The 24,294-nt window shown below is 37.2% G+C and overlaps 1 protein-coding gene across 2 annotated transcripts in view; it reads left to right on the forward strand.

Moving 5' to 3' along the window:
* LATS1 (large tumor suppressor kinase 1) overlaps window positions 1–24,294 on the forward strand; it is a 41,918-nt gene that overhangs the window by 4,245 nt on the left and 13,379 nt on the right. Inside the window, exons 2-4 of one of the 2 annotated variants that reach the window (XM_082634322.1) lie at window positions 10,622–11,095; window positions 15,650–15,797; window positions 20,978–22,491. In XM_082634322.1, coding sequence (XP_082490448.1) covers window positions 10,754–11,095; window positions 15,650–15,797; window positions 20,978–22,491 — 2,004 coding nt within the window. In that variant the 5' untranslated portion in view covers window positions 10,622–10,753. The remainder of the gene's footprint in view (window positions 1–10,621; window positions 11,096–15,649; window positions 15,798–20,977; window positions 22,492–24,294) is intronic. The other variant, XM_082634323.1, reaches the window with a different exon arrangement.

Here is a 24,294-nt window from a genome sequence, read left to right on the forward strand (position 1 = left end):
CATGGTGACGTGGTGCTTTTCGTAACCCCAGCTAATTATCGTGAACCTCTATTGTCTTTATGATTGAGTATATAATTTTGAGGCATATTGAAGAACACTGGAGTTTTGTCTTCCTTTCCTTTTGCTTAAACTCTTAGTTTTGTTTTTTTTCCTGAGTTGAGTGAGTTATTAGAAATTAAACAGCTTCTTCTGAAGGTAACTCAAAAGGTTTGACAGGTATTTGAGTGCTTGTACTTCATAAAAGACTCTTACCTTTGAAAATTCTGTGATCTCACCTAAATTTGGCAATTGTTTATGCCTTTAATTGCATTCTTTTTTTTTTTTTTTTTTTTGGCTGCATTGGGTCTTTGTTGCTGAGCGCAAGCTTTCTCTAGTTGTGGCAAGCAGGAGTTACTCTTTGTTGTGGTGTGCAGGCTTCTCATTGCGGTGGCTTCTCTTGTTGTGGAGCATGGGCTCTAGGCGCGCAGCCTCAGGAGTTGTGGCTTGGTGGGCTTAGTTGCTCCGCGGCATGTGGGATCCTCCTGGACCAGGGATCGAACCCGCATACCCTGCACTGGGAGGCGGATTCCTAACCACTGTGCCACCAGGGAAGTCCTGCATTGTCTATTATATGACAGTTTCTGAGTACATAATGCTACATTATAGTGGAATCTTTTTGAAGACATTTTGAGCATTAATCAAGGGTCTAGATTCAACCACATGGTGCTGCCAGTGAAAATAATACAGTTGAAGTGACAAGGAAATTTGGCCTTTTATTTATGGTCAGGTTAGCTATGTGTGTTGTTTGCTATTCCAGAACTCCACTTTGGAGCTGGCACATTCCTTTTAATACTGATTTTAAGATATACTCAGTTTCAGAAATGTTAAAATGTGGAAAAGCACGTATCTGAGAATCAAGAAAACACTATACTTTCTGTCCTAGGAAGACATTCATAGTATTATGTTATTCTTTTGCTAGCGTGTTGGGCCCTAAGCAGCAGTAGCTAGATTCACAGGTCCTGTGGTCCATATGTCCAGTATTCTCTTCGTCAGGTCCGGATATAGCTCCTCTTGGCCCAGAGACCTTTGAAGTTATCTTTGCTCTCTGTCTCCCTCTCACTCACCACATTACACAATAGTAAAACAGGGACAGGAGGGCATAATAAGCACTACTGTTAGAAAAGGAGAAGAATGAGAAATAGCAATTGCTGATAAAATAATTTTAAAACCACCATAGGCAGATCTTGTGAAAGCAACCAGCGCTGGAGGAAGGGGAGATTCCTTGACTGGACCTCCGTTCAGGTATCTGGGAGGAGCTCCCTCGTCCATTGTTCTCTGTCACTGTTGGCCATTGCTCTCCAAGAGCCTCCTGGGAGTCCTTTTTCCTTTATCATCCTTGGTCACCTATGAAGTGTGAGCTTTGGGGGAATAGTCCCTCTTTGGAAGGTGCAAATCTTTCTTGACTAAGTTACTCTTCATAGAAGTTGAGAGCCCAAGGGTTTTACATTTTGAATAGTTGAAGGGTTTTTTAGTTTGAGCTTGAGTGGTTTTTCAAAAAAAAATTTTTTTTTAACAAAACAGTTTCCTCAATTTAGAAAGCTTCTGATGTGTTTAATTCCAGTCAGTTGCATGTGTCAGTAACCATAACCAAAGTTCACATGTGGTAGTAACCTCATCCAGAGATTTGAGAACTCCCATTTCGCTTCTCAGTTGGTTATTTGAGGGAAGGCCATACCCTTAACGTTGGTTTTTGTTGTTGTTTTAAACCACTGAGGTACTTTAATCAGCCAAGAGGTTTCAGTGGGCACCTGTGCTCAGAATCTTTTAATCCTACCTCTTCATGTTGGGGTCTAAAAGCAAGCTGCTTTTCCAGTTCTGCAAGACTTTAAATTTCTGAACCCTTTCTGTCCCTTTCTATTTTTGTTTGCAAATAAGCTGCTTTTTTTCATGACCTTGTCATTTATTTATATTGCTTTGCCAAATAGCCAATAGCAGCCAGAATACACTTCTAAGATTCTCTTTTCTAAACTCTTGTCATAGAACTAACTACAAGTTCAGTAGGCCATTTTGTTACCTTGTAAGTTATAACAGGCAAAGCACTTTATCAAATATTTTGCCACTGTGAAACATGGTTCTCCATTTTTCCAGCCTCCAGTATCAGTTCCCTTGAAGCCCTCAACCTGACCACTTGGCCAGTACCATATTAGGTTTATGTTATAGCGGCATCTCACTTCTAGGTACCAATTTCTGTATTAGGGTAATGAGAGACTACGTATACAAATAGACAATGGCTAGATCATATACGAAAGTAGAACTCTGACCCACAGTCTTAGTAGCAGTAGTCCCAAACAGTCAAGTCTTGGTCAGTAGATGCCAGCTTCTCTCAGGACCAACAAGAGAAAACCAAATATGCTTCCCAAAACAGTCACATAGGATGTCCCACTTTTAGTTAGCTGGCCTCCAGCTTCCTCATGACAGCAGCCTACAACTAGAGCATCCCTGAAGTCTTCTTCCGCTTCCCTGCCTGCCTTTGAGTCTCTGCTAAACACGAGTGACAGTGGCCAACTCCCTTCCAATAGCAAGCTCTGAATAAATAGACTCTGCTTGTTTTGACGGTCTTTATTGCCACAATAATATCGGGCTATTTTGTGGTAGCAAATCCCAAAATATCAATGACTTAACACTACAGAGATTTCCTATCTTGCTCACACTCAGTCCAATGGGGGTCGTTAGTAAGCCATCCAGTGGCTTAGGGACCCACAGTCCCCTATAATGTGAAGCTACCATCTCAAAATGTGGCCTGGATTGTAATTGAAGCAGGAAAGCGACAGATGGGGAAGCACAATGGCATTTAACTGCCTTGGCCCAGAATGGACACACATTACAGATATCTACTAGCGGGGCTTTGGCAACTAACTGGGAAATAAAGGGCAGTATGTTAGTGTAGTCTCTGCCACAGGTATTAATCAAAAGCAATTGGATAAAGACATGCCACATTTCCTCCATTTCACCATTTCTGACATCAGGTGATGCAGATCATATTACAATTGAAATGAACATTTAAACATAATGTTTCTGTTATTTCCCTTGAAAAGCTAATGTTGAGACAATATTGTTACATAGAATTAATGGTTTCTTTAAAGAAATCCTGTGTGTTTTAGTGTACTTTGAATAAGAATAATTAGTAAGGCGGGAAGGGGAAGCTGGGACGAAGTAAGAGAGTAGCATGGACATATATCCACTACCAAATGTAAAATAGGTAGCTAGTGGGAAGCAGCTGCATAGCACAGGGAGATCAGCTAGGTGCTTTGTGACCACCTAGAGGGGTGGGATAGGGAGGGTGGGAGGGAGGCTCAAGAGGGAGAGGATATGGGGATATATGTATACATACAGCTGATTCACTTTGTTATACAGCAGAAACTAACACAACATTGTAATGCGATTATATTCCAATAAAGATGTGAAAATAAATAAATAATTTGTAGCAGAACCATTCCAAGATACAAGAGCGCTATAGTCATTTCCTTTTCTTTATTTTTTTGCTTTTGGTTTTGGAAAACTCAAGTATACACAGAAGTAAAGGGAATAGTACAGTGAACTCTTATGTACCCATCACCCGGCTACAACAATCATCAGTTTATCACTTTTGTCTCATCTAAATCTCCATCCACTTCATCACAAAACGAAATTATTTTGAAATACCAGGCATCATATCTTATTCACAAGTATTTCTACGTGTATATGAAAGAACTACGTGTAAACTAATCATTTATTTAAACCTATAACACATTATTACACGTATCCCAGAACTCAGTCATTTCTGTGACCATTGTGCACTCACTTGGATGTTAGGAATATTAGTCAAAGTACAGAGTTATAGAATATACGAATAGAGTGAATCTCGCTGGTCCAGCATTCTCTAAAGTATATTACATAGAGCATGAATCCCATAAAATGCTCTGGGGGAAAAAGTTCTTTGGTCAGATAAGTTTGGTCAACACGACATTCTCTTCTTGTAAAGTCACGTGAGAATGTAAAAGAATGACATCATATTTTGTGTGTTACGATCCCATTTTGATTAAGAGTAATATATGTTAGAATATGCAGTATTAATAGTGATTGTATTAGTTTTCTGTGCCTTATGTAACAAATTACTACAAAATTGAAGGCTTAAAACAACATAAATGTTTTCTCATACAGTTCTGGAGGCTAGAATTCTAAAATCAGTATCACTGGCCCAAAATCAAGTTGTTAGCAAGGCCACTGTCCCTTAGGAGGTTCTAGGAGAAAAGCAGTTCCTTGCCATTTCCATCTTTCTTTTGGCTGCCAGCATTCCTTGGCTTCTGGCTGCGCCCTCTAGTCTCTGCCTCCATGGTCACATTGCCTCCTCCTATTCTGTGTATCAAATCTCCCCCGCCTCTCATGCATGTACTGCTCAACTGGATAATTGTTGATAATCTCCCCATTTCAAATTCCTTAATGACATCTGCAAAGTCCCTTTTTCCAAATAAGATAACATTTCAGATTCCAGGGATTTGGAAGTGATTATCTTTTGGGATGTCATTATTCAGCCTACTACAGTGGTTCTCCCTCTGTTGAAGGAGGGACTTATGAGGGACTTCTGCTTTACATAATTACATAATATTTGAATTTTTCAATAAGGTCCATCTTTTTATAATTACAAAAAAACCAAGATTATATTTTCTTAAGAGTAAAAAGAAGGAATAAATCACCTGCATTTATTAGTTTAACAGATATTTTTGCACTGCCTGCTGTTTACCAGTTTCTGTTTCAGGGGCATGGAAGGCAAATGTAGTATCTTGACAGAGAGAAGCAAAACTATACTTATTTTGGTTTCTCTTCTCTATCAAGGAGAACGATCTGGGAAGTGGTAAAATAATATAATAATAAAATGATGGCTAGAGGGCTTCCCTGGTGGCGCAGTGGTTAAGAATCCACCTGCCAATGCAGGGGACAGAGGTTTGAGCCCTGGTCCAGGAAGATCCCATGTGCCGCGGAGCAACTAAGCCCGTGCACCACAGCTACTGAGCCTGCACTCTAGAGCCCACGAGCCACAACTACTGAAGCCCTCGTGCCACAACTACTGAAGCCTGTGCGCCTAGAGCCCGTGCTCCGCAACAAGAGAAGCCACCACAATGAGAAGCACGTGCACCGCAACAAAGAGTAGCCCCTGCTCACCGCAACTAGAGAGCCTGCACGCAGCAACGAAGACCCAAAGCAGCCATAAATAAATAAATAAACAAACAAACAAATAAATTTTTTTAAAAAAATTTTTTAATAAAATAAATAAATAAATACAATGATGGCTAGGGACTTCCCTGGTGGTCCAGTGGCTAAGACTCCGTGCTTCCACTGCAGGGGGCACAGGTTCGGTCGGGGGACTAAGATTCCTTATGCCACACCGCCCAGCACCCCCCAAAAAAAATGATGGCTAACTTGGAGTTGAAACCCAAAATAAGTGAGATATTAAAGGATTGCCTAGATGCTATAAATTAAATGCAAACCAGATACTGAGATAACTGACATGTGACATTGCACAACCACTGTTGTTAATCCTTGATGATGGAGAAATGATAGGTTCTAGAACTGGAAGTGGAAAATATCTTCCCTTTTAGAAAGGGTAGAGAGTTGATTCTGCAACTTTAGACTGGTGAGCTAAGTGTTAAACCTAGAAAAATTCATTAGTAAGCTATTAATATTCTGGGAAGTCTTCGGGGAAAAAATGCTTATCATCAGAGACCAGCTTTCTTCATAAAAGCACAAGATGTATCAGTCCGAATTTCGTTTATGAAATAATTACCAGTAGATTGGGTCATGTTGTAGACAGACATAACAGTGACAAAGTTCATTATTTTTGTTTTTACAAAATGGAGAAATGTGGGCTGCTTGTCAAGTAGAATTTGATTGATTCATAACTAATTTAGCAGTTGTACCACAAAAGTACTGATTATTGAGGTGAAGTCATCAGGAAACTGTGCCTCTAGTGGTCTGCTTCAGGACTTCATCTTGTCTCAGGCCTTCTGCAAATATTCATGTATGTGTATATATGTAATTAATATCCATAAATATAATTTTTAAAAATAAAAAAGGTTTATTTTTAACAGCTGTATGGTACAATTTATATACCATAAAGTTTGCTCATTTAAAGTGCATAATTCAGTGTTTTTTGGTTTTTGGGTTTTTGTATGTTTACAGAGCTGTACAACCATCATGATAATGATAATCTTTTTTTTTTTTTTTTTTGAAACTGACATGGCTCTTATCCTGGGCTGCATTGCCTTCGGGGCTGTTGCAGCCCTCCTGTTCTTTTTTTTTTTTTTTTAACTTTTATTGGAGTATAGTTGCTTTACAACGTTTGTGTTAGTGTCTGTACAGCCAAGTGAATCAGTCATACGTGTACACATATCCACTTTTTTTTAGATTTCCTTTCCATTTAGGTCACCACAGAGCATTGAGTAGATTTCCCTTTGCTATATATTAGGTTCTCCATCACAGTAATCTAATTTCAGAATGGAAATTGGCTTTTATTTTATACAAAGTGTTTTGAAATTTGCCTTTTTTGCTTAAGAATATTAAAGAATATTATGGGTATCTGTTCATGAACTGCATCAGTCTTTTTAACATCCGCTTCATCACGTTACATAGATGTACTATAAATACTCAAACAATTACTGATGAGCATCTAGATTGATGACATCTATATTTGCTCTTATAGATGGTATTGCCAAGAACATTCTACATTTTTAAACATTTGTATGTATATTCCTTTAGTTGTATTGGTTTGTTCCTCTTAATCCTTGTTCAAGTCATAAGGTAAACCTTCTTACTCTAACCATTTTGTGCCTCAGGAGGCAATTTTTGAGAGAATTAAATGCCGAAGTTCACATTGCTAATAATTAACAGAACAAATACTTGAATTTGTTTGTTTGTTTGTTTTTTCATTACAAGTGCTGTGCTTTTCTAGCACCAGTAGGATTTTTACAAACTAGAGTGTATCCAGAAGAGCATGACAAGAATGACAAGAATTGGAGGACAGTTAAAGGAACTGGGATATCTAGGAGACATGTTTATTTCTTTCGTTTAACATGTATATTTATCGAGGACTCAGTATGTGCCAGGCTCTGATATAGGTGGTAGACAGTGTTTATGAGACAAATAAGGTCCTGTACTTTTATGGAGCTTTTATTTCAGTGAGGGGAGGTTGACAACAAGTAAACAAGTAAGATAATTTTAGATAGTGGTAAGTATTAACAAGAAAATAAAACAGTAATTAGGTAACTGGGGAAAGGGTTTTTGAGGAGGTAACAGGTTTATTATCTCTACTTTGTAAATGAGAAAACGGAGGTTCAGAGAGTTTGGGTGAAACAGTTTGTAACTGGAACCATGGGGATATGGAACATTGCTAAGTATCACCTATTTCTAGTCTCCTTAAGTGTAATCACCACTCACATTACGTGATGGTTGGTAAGAATGCAGACAAAGTTGTTTAGCATCAGCCTGTAACAGGCTCTGAATATGCACTGAGTGAGGTTTCATGGTGTTCCACGTAGAATTTCTAACGGTTGTTGCAGATCACAAATGGAATGGCTTTCTTGAGTTAGTGATTTCCCTATCTGGGGATACTTAAGTAGATTTTAGGTGACTGTTGCTCCAGTGCATTGTAGAAGCCATTCATGCATTAAGTAAGGAATTAGACAAGTCTAGAGGTCCTTTCCTCACCCTGTTGTTAATAAGCTTACTGTCTCTAGAGTCCCAGTCCACAGTTTGAGAAATAAATCCAAGCATCTGTATTTGAAGCATAAAGGTATCTTCTGGACTAGTGACTTAAAAACCTTTTTAAAGCGGCAGTTCCCTTTCTTTTAAAGCAATTGTATACTTGAAGTCTGGTAGTAAAACCTAAAATTGTAGCCACTAGATGAAGAATTTAATAATGGGAGGTTGCCCATTGTATTGTTCACTAGAAATCCCTTGCATTTGTATATACGGTTGACCCTCGAACATCGCGGGTTTGAACTGTGCGGGTCCACTTATACGTGGATCTTTGAATAGTAAATGCTACTCTACTACAGGATCCACGGACTTGGAACTGAGGGTACAGAGAACCGATGATAAGTTACACCCAGATTTTCCACTGTGTGGTGGGTTGGTGCCCCAAACCCCCGTGTTGTTCAAGGGTCAGATGTACTTTATATGCTTACTAAAGCACTCTTAAAATTATTTTTTATCGTCGTAACCAGTACTTGAGGTAATTTTGTAGATTAGGAAATAGGCACAACTAACATGTCCTGACTATACAGTAATCCTTAATGGAGCCAGAACTCTAACCTAGGTCTTTTAACTTATAAATCAGTGGGTTTTTTTCCCCTTAATACAGTGGTCTTCCCTTATCCGTGGTTTGGCCTTCCAAGGTTTCAGTTACCCATGGTCACTTGTGGTCTGAAAATATTAAATGGAAGATTCCAGAAATAATTCATAAGTTTTAAGTTGTGTATCGTCCTGAGTAGCATGGATGAAATCTTGTGCCATCTGGCTCCATCCCACCGAGGAAGTAAATCATCCCTTTGTCCAGTGTATCCCTCTCATTAGTCACTCAGCAGCCGCCTGGGTTATCAGATTGACTGTCATGATATTGCAGTGCTTGTGTTCAAGCAGCTCATGTTTTACTTAATAATGGCCCTGAGGCGCAAGAGTAGCGATGCTGGCAATTCGGATATGCCAAAAAGAAGCCGAAAAGTGCTTCCTTAAAGTGAAAGGGCGAAAGTTCTTGATTTAATAAGAAAAAAAAGTAGCGTGCCAAGGTTGTGAGATCTACGGTAAGAAGGAATCTTCTATACGTGAAATTGCGTTCTTGATTTAATAAGAAAAAAAGTAGCGTGCCAAGGTTGTGAGATCTACGGTAAGAAAGAATCTTCTATACGTGAAATTGCGTTCTTGATTTAATAAGAAAAAAAAGTAGCGTGCCAAGGTTGTGAGATCTACGGTAAGAAAGAATCTTCTATACGTGAAATTGCGTTCTTGATTTAATAAGAAAAAAAAATAGCGTGCCAAGGTTGTGAGATCTACGGTAAGAAAGAATCTTCTATACGTGAAATTGCGTTCTTGATTTAATAAGAAAAAAAAGTAGCGTGCCAAGGTTGTGAGATCTACGGTAAGAAAGAATCTTCTATACGTGAAATTGCGTTCTTGATTTAATAAGAAAAAAAAATAGCGTGCCAAGGTTGTGAGATCTACGGTAAGAAAGAATCTTCTATACGTGAAATTGCGTTCTTGATTTAATAAGAAAAAAAAGTAGCGTGCCAAGGTTGTGAGATCTACGGTAAGAAAGAATCTTCTATACGTGAAATTGCGTTCTTGATTTAATAAGAAAAAAAGTAGCGTGCCAAGGTTGTGAGATCTACGGTAAGAAAGAATCTTCTATACGTGAAATTGCGTTCTTGATTTAATAAGAAAAAAAAGTAGCGTGCCAAGGTTGTGAGATCTACGGTAAGAAGGAATCTTCTATACGTGAAATTGCGTTCTTGATTTAATAAGAAAAAAAAATAGCGTGCCAAGGTTGTGAGATCTACGGTAAGAAGGAATCTTCTATACGTGAAATTGCGTTCTTGATTTAATAAGAAAAAAAAATAGCGTGCCAAGGTTGTGAGATCTACGGTAAGAAGGAATCTTCTATACGTGAAATTGCGTTCTTGATTTAATAAGAAAAAAAAATAGCGTGCCAAGGTTGTGAGATCTACGGTAAGAAGGAATCTTCTATACGTGAAATTGCGTTCTTGATTTAATAAGAAAAAAAAATAGCGTGCCAAGGTTGTGAGATCTACGGTGAGAAAGAATCTTCTATACGTGAAATTGCGTAGAAGGAAGAAGAGATTTGTGCTAGTTTTGCTGTCACACCTCAAACTGTACAAGTGACGGCCACAGTGCATGATAAGTGCTTAGTGAAGATGGAAAAAGCATTACATTTATACAGTAAGATATTTTGAGAGAGAAATCACGTTCACGTAACTTTCATTACAGTATGTGGTTATAATTGTTCTTTTTTTCTTTTTCCTTTGGCTGCAAGGCTTGTGGGATCTTAGTTCCCTGACCAGGGATTGAACTCCGGGCCCTTGGCAGTGAGAGTATAGAGTTCTAACCACTGTTCTGCCAGCGAATTCCCATAATTGTTGTATTTTATTATTAGTTGCTAATCTTTTACTGTGCCTAATTAATTAATTAAACTTTATCATAAATATGGATGTAAAGGAAAAAACATAGTACAGTTGACCCTAGAACAACTTGGGGGTTGGAGTGCCAGCTCTCTGTGCAGTCGAAAACTGGCGGAGATAACTTTACAGTCAGCCTTCCGTTCTGCATCCTCAGGTTCAACCAACCTCCAGGTCGCGTTGTACCGTTTTTTCAACTATTTGTTGAAAAAAATCCACATATAAATAGACCCATGCAGTTCAAACCCATGTTGTTCAGGGGTCTACTGTATATATAGGGATGGGTACTATCCGAGGTTTCAGGCATCCACTGGTGGTCTTAGAAGGTATACCCCGTGATTAAGGGGGTGCTGGACTACTATACATGGTACTGCTTTATCAGTCACTTTATAGCTTTGTTTGTTTTTTCTTTTATTTAGATCGTAAAAATTTTAACATTCCTGGGGGCTTCTACAAAGGATCTTTTTCAGTTTTGCTCAAGGGAAAGCTCTGAATCTATCAAGTAGCTCTTAAAGACGTCTTTTGTGTGAGTTATATATATAGATGTTTTCATGAAGAGGAGTGAAAAGCCAGAAGGATATAGACAAATGAGGCCTAAGACCTTTCCTGCCAGTAACTACACTGGCAGCAGCCGACAAATGCTGCAAGAAATTCGGGAATCTCTTAGGAATTTATCCAAACCATCTGACGCTGCTAAGGCTGAGCATAACATGAGTAAAATGTCAGCTGAAGATCCGCGACAAGTCAGAAATCCACCCAAGTTTGGGATGCATCATAAAGCCTTGCTGGAAATTCGAAACTCTCTACAACCATTTGCAAATGAAACAAGTCGGAGTACTTCAGAAGTTAATCCACAAATGCTTCAAGACTTGCAAGCTGCTGGATTTGATGAGGTAAGAATTTTTAAAAACAAAAGAAAGGATTTTTGTTACCTTACACTACATAACACTTTTTAGGTGACCTCCTGCCCAGATGTTTCCTTTGAGAGAATTTAACTATGTATAGAAATTTGTATATTCTATCAGCAAAGAACGTTGTTTACAATTTCATTAATTATTAAAACAAAATAATTATTATTTCTTTAGCTTTCTCTGTGGTCCTGAGATTTAAAAGGTCAAGTCATGAAGTCAGAATGGAAGTGCAGGTGAGGGAAGCCACAAGTGAGGGCAGGGCAAGGACATCCGTCGTCTGTGTGGGGTAGTTTCCCCTGTGAGCCGAGTGGCTGTTGTAGAAATGAGGGCCCTAAGGGGATGAAGTATAAGCTTATACTACAGAGAAGGAAGAGCAGCCAGAGACATCATTCAGCACTTAATGCTCACAGACCTCTCAGACTCAAAGCTTAACTTCACAAAAACTAAAAATTTACTTGTTGATTAGTCTCCAAGAATTTCAAGTTTTTTTGGTGAAATTTCAGTTCATGTCAATTATGCTAAGTCTTTAATATTTACTTTTAGAACTCATTTTGAAAGTTTTCATAGTCTTTATTATTTAATCATACCCATTTTGCTTAGGTTACTAATAAAATTTATTTTCTATGATTACATAGTTTAGATGAATATTTTAGATAGCAGAAATCATTTTAGGTAAAAATTGGCCATGGAAATTGTAACTAAATGTGAATAATGAAGCATTGATTACATTTTCTTTCAAAATGATAGTAACTTTTTTCCTGATTATAAAAGTAATATCTATTCCCCGTTAAAAATTAAACCATATAAGGAAGAAACTAAAAATTAGCTCCACTACACAAAAATAACTACCCTTAAAATTCCTTCACCTTGGGCTTCCCTGGTGTCACGGTGGTTGAGAGTCCGCCTGCCGATGCAGGGGACACGGGTTCGTGCCCCGGTCCGGGAAGATCCCACATGCCGCGGAGTGGCTGGGCCCGTGAGCCATGGCCGCTGAGCCTGCGCGTCCGAAGCCTGTGCTCCGCAATGGGAGAGGCCACAACAGTGAGAAGCCCGCGTACCGCAAAAAAAAAAAAAAATTCCTTCACCTTGTTAATATTTTAGCGACCACGTTTTCAGATATCTCTGTATTTAATTTAAAAAATGAGAACCTAAGTATTCATTATAGTAATGGATTTGAAAAGGGAAATTTATAACTAAACTAGGAAGAAAAAGAGATTATTCTTTCTGGCCCATTATCTTCACTTGATTAATATTATTTCCTATTAATTTTATATTTAAGTGTTCTAAATATATTGGATTTGCACCAGAAAATATATGGGGGTGGGGGAGGAGAAGAGATCCTGGGATGTTTTCCTGGTTAGTAGTTGGAGGATTAAGGAAATGGCTTGAATGGAGAGTCTCTTAGAGTACTTTCTTCCTAATCCTTTAGCCGAAAGGCAAAGAATAAAGAGAAGGCTGAAACATTGGTCTTATTCTTTCCTCTTACATGTTGCTAGGGAAAGGGAGTTTAGAAAATCACATGGCTGTAAAGGCCTTTAAGTGGTAACGTGTATGTCAGATAAATCACATCAGTAAATATGTATTTATGGAGCTCTTACTGTGTGTGAACCCGTCAGTCAGGATAGGGAATCATACCAAAGATGGTCTGTACCTTTAAGGAACTTAAAAATTTTTTCTAACGTAGACAGTTTTAAGAAGTGTAAGGCATTGGTCAGGGCCCTGTTCTTTATCTGTTGGCAATAATAACAATAATTGCTTTGCGTTGCTAAGATACGTTAGCTTTACTGCAATCACACATTTCAAAATTGTTTACCTTATGACATTAATAGCCCCTTAAGCAAGGTTGCTGTACTAAAAGCATTTAGACATTTATCAATCCTCATTTATCCAAATAACGAAGGAATGGTATTATTTATACTCACCGTGATACAAAGAATATGGCAATTTACTTCTTCTACCTCCTGAATCACTCATTCTGGTAGCTTCCCATTATGTTGCAGAATTTGTTCAAGATCCTAACTTGATACTTCAAAATTCTTCATCTAGTTTTCGCTTTTTTTTTTTTTGCCGCACCACGCAGCTTATGGGATCTTAGTTCCCTGACCAGGGATTGAACCCGGGCCCTCAGCAGTGGAAGTGCACAGTCCTAACCACTGGACCACCAGGGAATTCCTTTCACTTCATTATTTTTATCATTTCATAAACTCTATTTCCTTTAAGTATGCCAAGTTCAAGGCAGTTGCAATTTTTTGAGACTGTTTCTGGTGCTCTATAAGATTAAAACCTTAAGTATTTCAAGATTAATTTCCTCGTAGGAATAAACGTTAAAAATTAAGGATTGATGCATTCTTGGGGCACATAAAGCTATAATCACTGGAGTGTATTTTTGTTTCTAAGCATGAAGAACAAAAGCATAGTAATGGGGACATAATGTTTTCTTAGCACATAAGACTTCTATTCCAAAGTTACTGATTTAAGGGTGCTCTTTTTCACACTGGCACTAAGACCCCCACTTAAGGAACACTTGGTTGATATTGTTACCGGTGTAAAAAATATTTTAACATACAGCAATAAAATTAAAAAATAAAAGCCAGCATAATCACCACCAAAATCACAGGCTGAAATTCTAGTGCATTTAACAATATGGTTCCTACAATGTTGAAAAAGAATGGTGGGTGTCAGTTTTCTTACCAACTGAGATAGCGCTGCCATGTGATATTAGCATAAATACAGTTACAGTTCACTTGGTTTAACCACTTTTAAAGTTAAGCACTCCCTGGTGAATTTTAATTTGGATGATATGTATTATTTTAAATTTGCACATAAAGTGAGACTTACTAATCCTTTGTATCTCACTACAAATTTTGCAAAGTCTGATTGGCATAAAATGTGACCACACTGTACCTTTTTATCAGTTAAGGATTGAGTTTGGTTGCTTTTAATAAAAATCCAAATAATAATGCTTTAAGCAAAATAGTGACTCAGTTTATATAGCTAGCATCAGTTCAGTCTCTTAAAAATATCAAACTACAACTCTTAACGAATCTCTTGAATTTTCCTTCTTGGTGGCAACATGCTCTAGCACAGGTGTCATATCTATTGTCTAGGAAACAGGTTACAGGAGGGACCAGCACCTAAATCAGGGACAGCAACATTCTTCCAGAAATCCTTGTTTTTTTAAAAAAAAAGAAAAAGAAATCCTTGGTTTTTGTCTCACTGGTCAGAATTTTCATGTGGCCGCTGTAGCTATAAGGAAAACCTCTTTCAAAAAAATCCTAGTAACTTTTTCTAAAGAAGGGAGACTAGGTCTTGAGTAGGCAACAAGTCTCTGCCGCAGCCTTTTTTTGCTTGGCCTCAATCATCTCGTCATTTTGAGTAAGAGGATCATCTATCAATAGCCTGGTCACCCATTAGTCTTATTAAGCCATTTCTCATTTAAAAATATTGTTTGAAATACTAAATCCTCTAGGACAAGTAAGTAGCTGCCTCCCTCTTGAAAAATGTGTATCAGTATACTTTTGGCATGTTAGTGTATAATTTATGTTTACATATAAAATAAAGGACACGGAACAGAGCAAGACAACCCATATCTGAGCTCCAGGCACCGTGCTTTTACATGTTTTCTTGTTTAATCCTCACATCAACTCTGAGTGTATTACAGATGAAGAAACTGAGCTCTGAAATGTTAAATAAGTTACCAGAGTTCACACAGTTCTAAAGTGGGGCACATAAATCTCCAATCACTGGAGTGTATTTTTGCTTCTAAGCATGACAGACAAAGCATAGTAATGCAGGGCTGCTGGAACTCAACCTCTTTGGTTCCATTTGATTCCAAACTCCCTGTTTTTTCTTTCATACCATGTAACCTCCTAAAGTCTTCATCAAATAATCATATAAAGTCTGAGTGTTTTTCCTCTACCATTTGTCCTATATTTGTGTCCTCATAAATAAAATTCTCTGAAAATGTAAACCCTAATGAAGGTAGGAACCAGAACTACATAGCTCTTTTACTAGTAAACACAATGATAAAGATGCTTAATAAAATACTTTAACAGTACGAAAGAGTGGTTTCCAGTATGTTGATTGATACCTTTTTAACAATCTGATAGTCTCTGTTTGTTTATATAAGAATGAGAAATTCAGAAGCATGTTATTACGATTGCATCTGGGGAAAAAAACCCTAGAAGAAAACAGTAATATACTACATAAAGGTGAAAATATTAAAGAAACATTTAAAGAATTTGAGGGTTTGTTTTCTTTAGTAATTTGAGATTGTATGGATTTTTATAGTTATACTGTGCTGTACAGTATATCCTTGTAGCTTATTTATTTTATACATAAAAGTTTGTACCTCTTAATCCCCTACCCTTATCTTGCCCCTCCCCCCAAAGTAGTTTTACAAACAGGACATTAAATTTTGGCTTGGGGCCTTATTCTTCAAAATTATGAATTTCTCCAGTGGAAGTTATAGTGTTGTTTCTTTCTTACTAATTGTAAGATTTAAATTTTATTTCTGTTTTTAAAACTTCATACCAGGATATGGTTATACAAGCTCTTCAGAAAACTAATAACAGAAGTATAGAAGCTGCAATTGAATTCATTAGTAAAATGAGTTACCAAGATCCTCGACGGGAACAGATGGCTGCAGCAGCTGCCAGACCTATTAATGCCAACTTAAAGCCAGGTGATTAATCACATTTTTTCCTAGTCTCTTATTTTATAATACTTAAAAATATTTAAGTATATAAAATGTTTTGTCTTAGAAATTGTTAAAAGCATCACGGTAAGTGAAAGCCTCAAGCTAGAAAAATAACATAGTGTTACACCAAAATGAATTTGCAGATGGGGCCCTAAAGTTCCATAGGTAATTCTGATAAGCAGCAGTCTAGGTTGAGAACTGCTTGATTGCTTATAATGCAGCTGAAATATTTTTCTTTTTAACCATAAATATAATTCAGACTATTCCTTTTTTATGTATATAATCTTATTGTAAAACATGTTCATCATAGAATATTTAGAAAGTAAATAAGCGAAAACACCGCTATTAATACCTACAAGATTTTGGTATGTTTTGTTTCTCAGTCAAAAACTGGAGTGGATTTATATGTGTGTATTTTGATTCTTATTGTTAAGCAAAAAATGGGGTCATACTAAAACCTACTTTATTCACTTAGTATACCATGTATAACTTTCCTTGTTATTAAATGGCCTACAGAATACTTAGCTACAGCAAGGTAGACTCATCACATATGTTATTTAACCAGTCTCATTTTTTGACATTTGCCTTGTTTCCTTTTTTTTTTTTTTTTTGCCATTATAAACAGCACTGCAGTAAATTGCCCTGTACCTAAATCTTTGTACATTCCTAATGATTTGGTAAAAGTAAATTTTCAAAGACTTGCAAAAAATTTTTCTCATAGGCGTACCTCATATTATTGTGCTGCACTTTATTGCACTTCGCAGATACTTCAGTTCTTACAAATTGAAGGTTTGTGGCAATCCTGCATCAAGCAAGTCTGTCGGTGCCATTTTTCAAACAGCATTTGCTCACTTCATGTCTCTGTGTCATATTTTGATAATTATCAAAATATTTCAAACCCTCCACCAGTAAAGATTATGACTTGCTGAAGGCTCGGATGATGGTTAGCATTTTTTTTAGCAATAAAGTATTTTTTAATAAGGTATGTACATTGTTTTTTAGATATAATGCTATTGCCCACTTATTAGACTGTAGTATATATATGTGCATATATACACGTATATATATATATAAAGTGTAAGCATAACTTTTCTCTGCACTGAGAAACCACAGAGTTCACATGACTGACTTTATTGCAACATTCACCTAACTGCACTGAACCCGCAACCATCTCCATCTGAGGTAATGCCTGTATTGCTGACCAGAAAGGTGCTACCAACTTGTTTTTGTCCCAGTCAGTTTAGTATGAGAATGCCTATATCTGTAAATCCTAGATATTATCCTTTTTGTATATTTAGTGGTTGTGAAAATACTATCATTTTACATTCACATTTCTTTGATCACTGGTGAGCGTACACATTTGTTTATTGATTATTTTTAAATTGACATTTTAATTCTTTCTTAATCTTGTATTTGTCTTTTTAAATTGATTTATAAGAGGCCTCATTTTTTCATTCAGCAAATTTTTCTTGATCAACCACTATTTCAGGCCCTTTGCTTGGCATTGACTATAAAGTTCTTGCCGTTTTGTGGAGCTGAGATTCTAGTATGGGAGCTCAAATACACAAATACATGTAGAATTACAACTATGTAGGTATGAATGAAGAGGGGACAGTTATGTGGTACTGTGGACTTATATAATAGAGGGATTTTTGACCTCACCAAGGAGATGAGAGAAAACCTTCCTGTGAAACTGATAGTAGAGCTGATATCTGAAGAAAGACAAGGGTTAATGGGGATGGGTTTCATGAGGAAGCGTGTTCCTATGCATGGCTTGTTTGGCAGGTTTTGATGTCACATTCGAAGAAATGAAAGTGGCTAGAACCCTGAAAACAAGAGTATAAGATATGAACGGAGAAGTGCATAGGGGCCTGACTATGCAGGACTGTCTATTGATTTTATCCTAAGAGCAGCAGGAAGTTATGGAAACATTTCAAGCAGGGTAATGACATGATTAACTTTGTGTTTCAGAAAGATAGCTGCAATGGATGAGAACGGATTAGAGAGAGCAAAGGAGGGTGTCTGGATAGACTTGATAAGAAATACAATTCACAGGAAATGAAGGTAATTTGGACTAGGGAGATGGTGGTGGAGAAAATTGAATGAAATAAGAAAGATAGGAGGAGTAAAATTGACAAGGACATGGCGATAGATTGCATATGGTGGGTGATAATGGAGTGGGATGACTCTTAGGCTTTTGGTGTATAAAAATGGATGGTGATACCTCACATTATGAAAGGGAACGCTAAGGGAGGACAGGATTTGGTGGAGAAAGATCATAAGTCTGGTTGTAGACATAAGGTTTAGTTAGGTTCATTGAGTTATCCAAGTGAGGATGTCCCATTATTTTGCAGAACTTGTTCAGGATTCTAACTTGGTATTTCAAAATTCTTATCCAGTTTTCGCTTTTTTTTTTTGCCACGCCGCGCGGCTTGTGGGATCCTAGTTCCCAGAACAGGGATTGAACCCGGAACCAGGGTGATGGATGGTTCGTCCATGTGGATGTTGAAGTTATAGAATGTTGTCAGGGCTTAGGGTAGAATGCCAAAGTTATGGGTGAATGAGGGCGATCAAGTAGGTGTTCATTGGGTGACCAGTAGAGGAATGAATGTGGCCTCCCACAGATAGCATGAGCTTCTAAAGAACTGGCTTTTAAAAAAGAGTTTGCAGAAGTAACAATGATCTAGAAGCATAAATGGAGAGCAAAGAAGTGGAGTTCCCCCTTTTAGCCCAGTTTATTTTTAAAGAAAACCTTGACTGCAGAGGACTGAAAGGAAGGTAATGTCAGCAGATGATAACCAGCTTTAAGGATGTGGGGGGAAAGCTTGGAGCAGAGGCTAGTGATCGAGGAGTATTTGCTAGTTATAGAACAGAGTGTGTCTAGAGGGCAACAGTGGGAGGGTTTAGGAAGTGGAAGAACACGAGAACTTTATGGGAGGTGCAGAGCAGCAGGGACGGCAGTGTACTTGCGGGTTGCAGAGATTTCGTCTTACCTGGTAAAAGCTGGGAGAGTGACTTGGTGCAGTTGGCCTCAGCTGACTAACCGAGGAAGGTGAGACTGAGCCTGTGGTCAGAGGACTTGTCTAGCTTGCCCAGAGTGATGACTTTCCCTGAAGTCGTAGACCCAAGATGCTGCCCAGCCTAGATGAAATAGAATGTTAAACTGTACATTCTGAATATTTACCAGGTTTTTTTCATGTGTTATTAAATGTATTTTCTCCCAGGATGATGTTGACCCTTTAAGTTTGTGGGTGTTTCTTGTTTTGTTTTGAATGGTGCTAAGTGTTTTATGTATTTATCAGTCTATTACTGTATGTCCTCTCCCTTTGTCATACTTGGGAAGACCTTCCCAGGAGGTACAAAGAGGTACCCCAATATTATCGAATGTTCACTGGTTTTCTCCTAGTACTTGTATGGTTTCATCATTAACATTTAAATGTTTAATCCTTCTGGAATGTATTATTTATATGTATCATATCTTATACAAATGTATTTTATATATTTTTTTTAATGTATTATACTTTTCTTAGTGACCAGACTATTTTAAATACTTCATTTTTTTTGGTATCATATGTTTTCTTGCCTGTTTAATTTATTTGGAAATTCCATTAAATAGAGACTTTGTAAAATCTCTACCTTATTTAGTGTTCAGCTAATTATCCCCTACTGCCTTTTTTTGTTTTAAAAGCCATATTGAAATGTATTTAAAATTAGTGTTATATCTATCAAAATTACAAATGGACACATCCTTTGGCTCAATAATGCCGTTTCTAATAATTTGTCTACTTAACATATATATGAAATGGTATCTGTACAAAATTCTTCATTGCTTTTTGTGGGGAGGGGTAAAACAAAAGACTGGAAACAACCTTAACAGTCATCAGTAGGGAAACTGATTAAGTAAATTTGGGTACATCCATACAGTGAAAAACTGTAATAACATTTTTTAAAGGTAAAGAAACACTTTATGTACTACTACAGAATCTTCATTTTTTTTAATGAAAAGACCCAGGCACAATAGTATGTATAGGAGGTATACTTTTTTTAATTTAAGTGTAGTTGATCTACAGTGTTAGTTTCTGATGTACAACAAAGTGATACAGTTATGCATATACATATTCTTTTCCATTATGGTTTATTACAGGATATTGAATATAAGTTCCCTGTGCTCTACAGTAGGACCTTGTTTTTCATCCATTTTGTATATAATAGTTTGCATCTGCTCATCCCAACCTCCCAATCCAACACTTCCCCGCCTCCCCCCACCCACCCACCCTTGGCAACCACAAATCTGTTCTTTATGTCTGAGTCTGTTTCTGTTTTTTAGGTAAGTTCATTTGTGTCATATTTTAGGTTCCACATATAAGTGATATCATATGGTATTTATCTTTCTTTTTCTGACTTACTTCACTTAGTATGATAATCTCTGGTTGCATCCATGTAGCTACAAATGGCATTATTTCATTCTTCTTTGTGGCTGAGTAATATTCCATTGTGTGTGTGTGTGTGTATTACATATATATATATAATATATATATATATTATATATATATACATAATATATATATATTATATATATATACCACATCTTCTTTATCCATTCATCTGTCAGTGGACATTTAGGTTGTTTCCATGTCTTGGCTCTTGTAAATAGTGCTGCTATGAACATAGGGGTGCATGTATCTTTTCAAATTACAGTTTTGTCTAGATATATGCCCAGGAGTGGGATTGCTGGATCATATGGCAACTCTGTTTTTAGTTTTTTTGATGAACCTCCATACTGTTCTCCACAGTGGCTGCACCAATTTACATTCCCACCAACAGTGTAGGAGGGTTCCCTTTCCCTTTTCTAGTACTATTTACCTGTGTATTCCTAAAATATCTTACTGATGACATTGGTTACCTTCAGTGACATTGGTTGCCCAAGGGACGGGGTGGGTGTCCTTTTGTACTGCTTGAATTTTGAGCTATGAGAATGTGTTACCTAGTCAAAAATAAATAAAATTTTAAAAGGTAAAATAAAAGCACATACTCAAATTTGATTTTTGTGATTCTTGAAAGAGAATTATCATTTAGTAGTGTTAGAATTCCAAGCTAAGTTTTTCGAAAGTAAGAGGTTAAAAAAACGTTTTTTTTTTTTGTTTGTTTTTGTTTTATTCCCATAGGGAGTGTGCAACAATCAGTTAACCGCAAACAAAGCTGGAAAGGTTCTAAAGAATCCTTAGTTCCTCAGAGACATGGCCCACCACTAGGAGAAAGTGTGGCCTATCGTTCTGAAAGTCCCAACTCACAGACAGATGTAGGAAGACCTTTGTCAGGATCTGGTATAACAGCATTTACTCAAGCTCACCCTAGCAACGGACAGAGAGTGAACCCCCCCCCACCTCCTCAAGTCAGGAGTGTCACTCCTCCACCACCTCCAAGAGGCCAGACTCCCCCGCCAAGAGGTACAACTCCACCTCCCCCATCATGGGAACCAAACACTCAAACAAAGCGCTATTCTGGGAACATGGAATACGTAATCTCCCGCATCTCTCCTGTTCCACCTGGAGCCTGGCAGGAGGGCTATCCTCCACCACCTCTTAACACGTCCCCAATGAATCCTCCTAATCAGGGACAGAGAGGCATTAATTCTGTTCCTGTTGGCAGGCAACCAATCATCATGCAGAGTGCTAACAAATTTAACTTTCCACCAGGGAGACCTGGAATTCAGAATGGCAGTGGCCAGACTGATTTTATGATACACCAAAATGTTGTCCCTGCTGGCGCTGTGAATCGGCAGCCACCGCCTCCATACCCTCTGACCCCAGCTAATGGACAAAGCCCTTCTGCTTTACAGACAGGAGGATCTGCTGCTCCTTCATCATACACAAATGGGAGTATTCCTCAGTCTATGATGGTGCCAAACAGAAATAGTCATAACATGGAACTTTATAACATTAATGTACCTGGACTGCAAACAACTTGGCCTCAGTCATCTTCTGCTCCTGCCCAGTCATCCCCGAGCAGTGGACATGAAATCCCTACATGGCAACCTAACATACCAGTGAGGTCAAACTCTTTTAATAACCCATTAGGAAATAGAACAAGTCATTCTGCTAATTCACAGCCTTCGGCTACGACAGTCACTGCTATTACACCAGCTCCCATTCAACAGCCTGTGAAAAGTATACGCGTATTGAAACCAGAGCTGCAGACTGCTTTAGCACCTACACACCCTTCTTGGATACCACAGCCAATTCAAACTGTTCAACCTGGTCCTTTTTCTGAGGGTACCACTTCAAATGTGACCGTTATGCCGCCTGTTGCTGAAGCTCCAAACTATCAAGGTCCACCACCACCTTATCCCAAACATCTGCTGCACCAAAACCCATCTGTTCCTCCATATGAATCAGTCAATAAATCTAGCAAAGAGGAACAGCCGAGCTTGCCCAAGGAAGATGAGAGTGAGAAAAGTTACGAAAATGTTGATAATGGAGATAAAGAAAAGAAACAGATTACCACTTCACCTATCACCGTTAGGAAAAACAAGAAAGATGAAGAGCGAAGGGAATCTCGTATCCAAAGTTATTCTCCTCAGGCATTTAAATTCTTTATGGAGCAACATGTAGAAAATGTACTCAAATCTCATCAGCAGCGTCTACATCGTAAAAAACAATTAGAGAACGAAATGATGCGGGTAAAACCTCTTTTTAAAAATTTTTTATTTTTATTGGAGTATATAGTTGATTTACAATGTTGTGTTAGTTTCAGGTGTACAGCAAAGTGAGTCAGTTATACATATACATATATCCACTCTTTTTTAGATTCTTTTCCCATATAGGCCATAACAGAATATTGAATAGAGTTCTGTGCTATACAGTAGGTCCTTATTAGTTATCTGTTTAATATATAGTAGTGTGTATATGTCAATCCCAATCTCCTAATTTATCCCTCCCTACTCCTTACCGCCCTGGTAACCATCAGTTTGTTTTCTACATCTGTGACTCTATTTCTGTTCTGTAAATAAGTCCATTTGTACCATTTTTTGTTAGATTCCATATATAAGCTATATCATATGATATTTGTCTGATTTACTTCACTCAGTGTGACAGCCTCTAGGTCCATCCATGTTGCTGCAAATGGCATTATTTCATTCTTTTTTACGGCTGAGTATAAAACCTTTTAAAATGTCCATTTTTATACTTGATTATGTATTTGCTTGTTGTTTATTTTAAAATACTGTGGTCCAGTATTTTTCTTTCTTTTTATCCTAAATATATTTTCAATTATTTAAAAGTTAGTAAACATTAAGTATTTTCGATTATACCATTTTATTTTAGCATTTCATGATTTACTCAGAATTTTTTATAATACAGTTGTAATAAATTAAGAAAAATACAGTTTACAGTGTGTAGTTTAGGTATGCATAATCCCTTTAATGGAAATTGGAGCAAGGGTTTTTTTCTAGAGTTTACACATTATCTTACATTTTAAAATAAACTAGAAATATCTGGGTCCCATCTCTTGATAAACTTATGAAACATTTATTTTTATTTACAGTAGTTTTTGGGCTTGGGGGCTTATTCATCAGATTGGTCTTAATTAGAAAGTGTCAGACACATCTCCTTTCAGTTATTTCCCCTTCTAATTTTATTTTTATAATGTACTAGAAAAATATGTTGAAATTATTAAACTACTAAAAAGGAGATCAGAATAATTAAATACTTTAGATTAATATCTGTTGTTGATTCCATGTAGATCTCTTCACTAGATATTACGGTGGTACTCTCATTATTATTTTTATCCTCTGTTTACAGTTCAAAGATTTGGCTCCTAATCTTACATCTAGTGCTCAAAAGCCAAGAGGCTTAAATTTGTGTTAAACTTCCTTATGAAACTTGAGAGAGCCATTCTTTTAAAATGATTTTTCTAAATCTGATTTCACAGTATAGTTAACTCCTGCTATAAATTGAATTTTGTGAGGTGAGAAATACCATGATAACCTGTATGACTTATCCATATTTAGCTCTTAGAATTTCTTACTAAAGTCTGTCTGTATGTATTTTCTTAGTTTATTTTTCCTTTTTCCTCTTCACTTTCACTAATAGCTGATTTAAACTTTTATGGTGTTGGAAGCTTTGCTGACTTCTGTAGCCTCCATTACTGTGTAGGCAAGTAAGATTTTTAGAGAAATAGTTCTGTACTAAGTCTGGCATGCCACCCTTAAAAGATTTTGCATGCAAACGCGCATCCTAACAGAAGCATGAGGTTGCTATATTTTAATTAGTCTTGCATTTCTAGAATTATACTCTACTTTTCAAATCAAATTCCTTTTCTATTTAAATTCTTAAGTTAATTCTGCATTAACTAGTCAAAAATGAACTATTCATTCCTTCTGAATCGAGGTATTCCATGTCTACTTAGACGTTGGGTTTTGTTTTTATCTGTTTTTTTGGTATCTTCATAAGTCACACTGACTATTCTTTGAAACATTCCAAAA

The sequence above is a fragment of the Mesoplodon mirus genome (genome assembly GCF_964341445.2).
Source record: "Mesoplodon mirus genome assembly, chromosome: 10".
Classification (NCBI taxonomy): Eukaryota; Metazoa; Chordata; class Mammalia; order Artiodactyla; family Ziphiidae; genus Mesoplodon; species Mesoplodon mirus.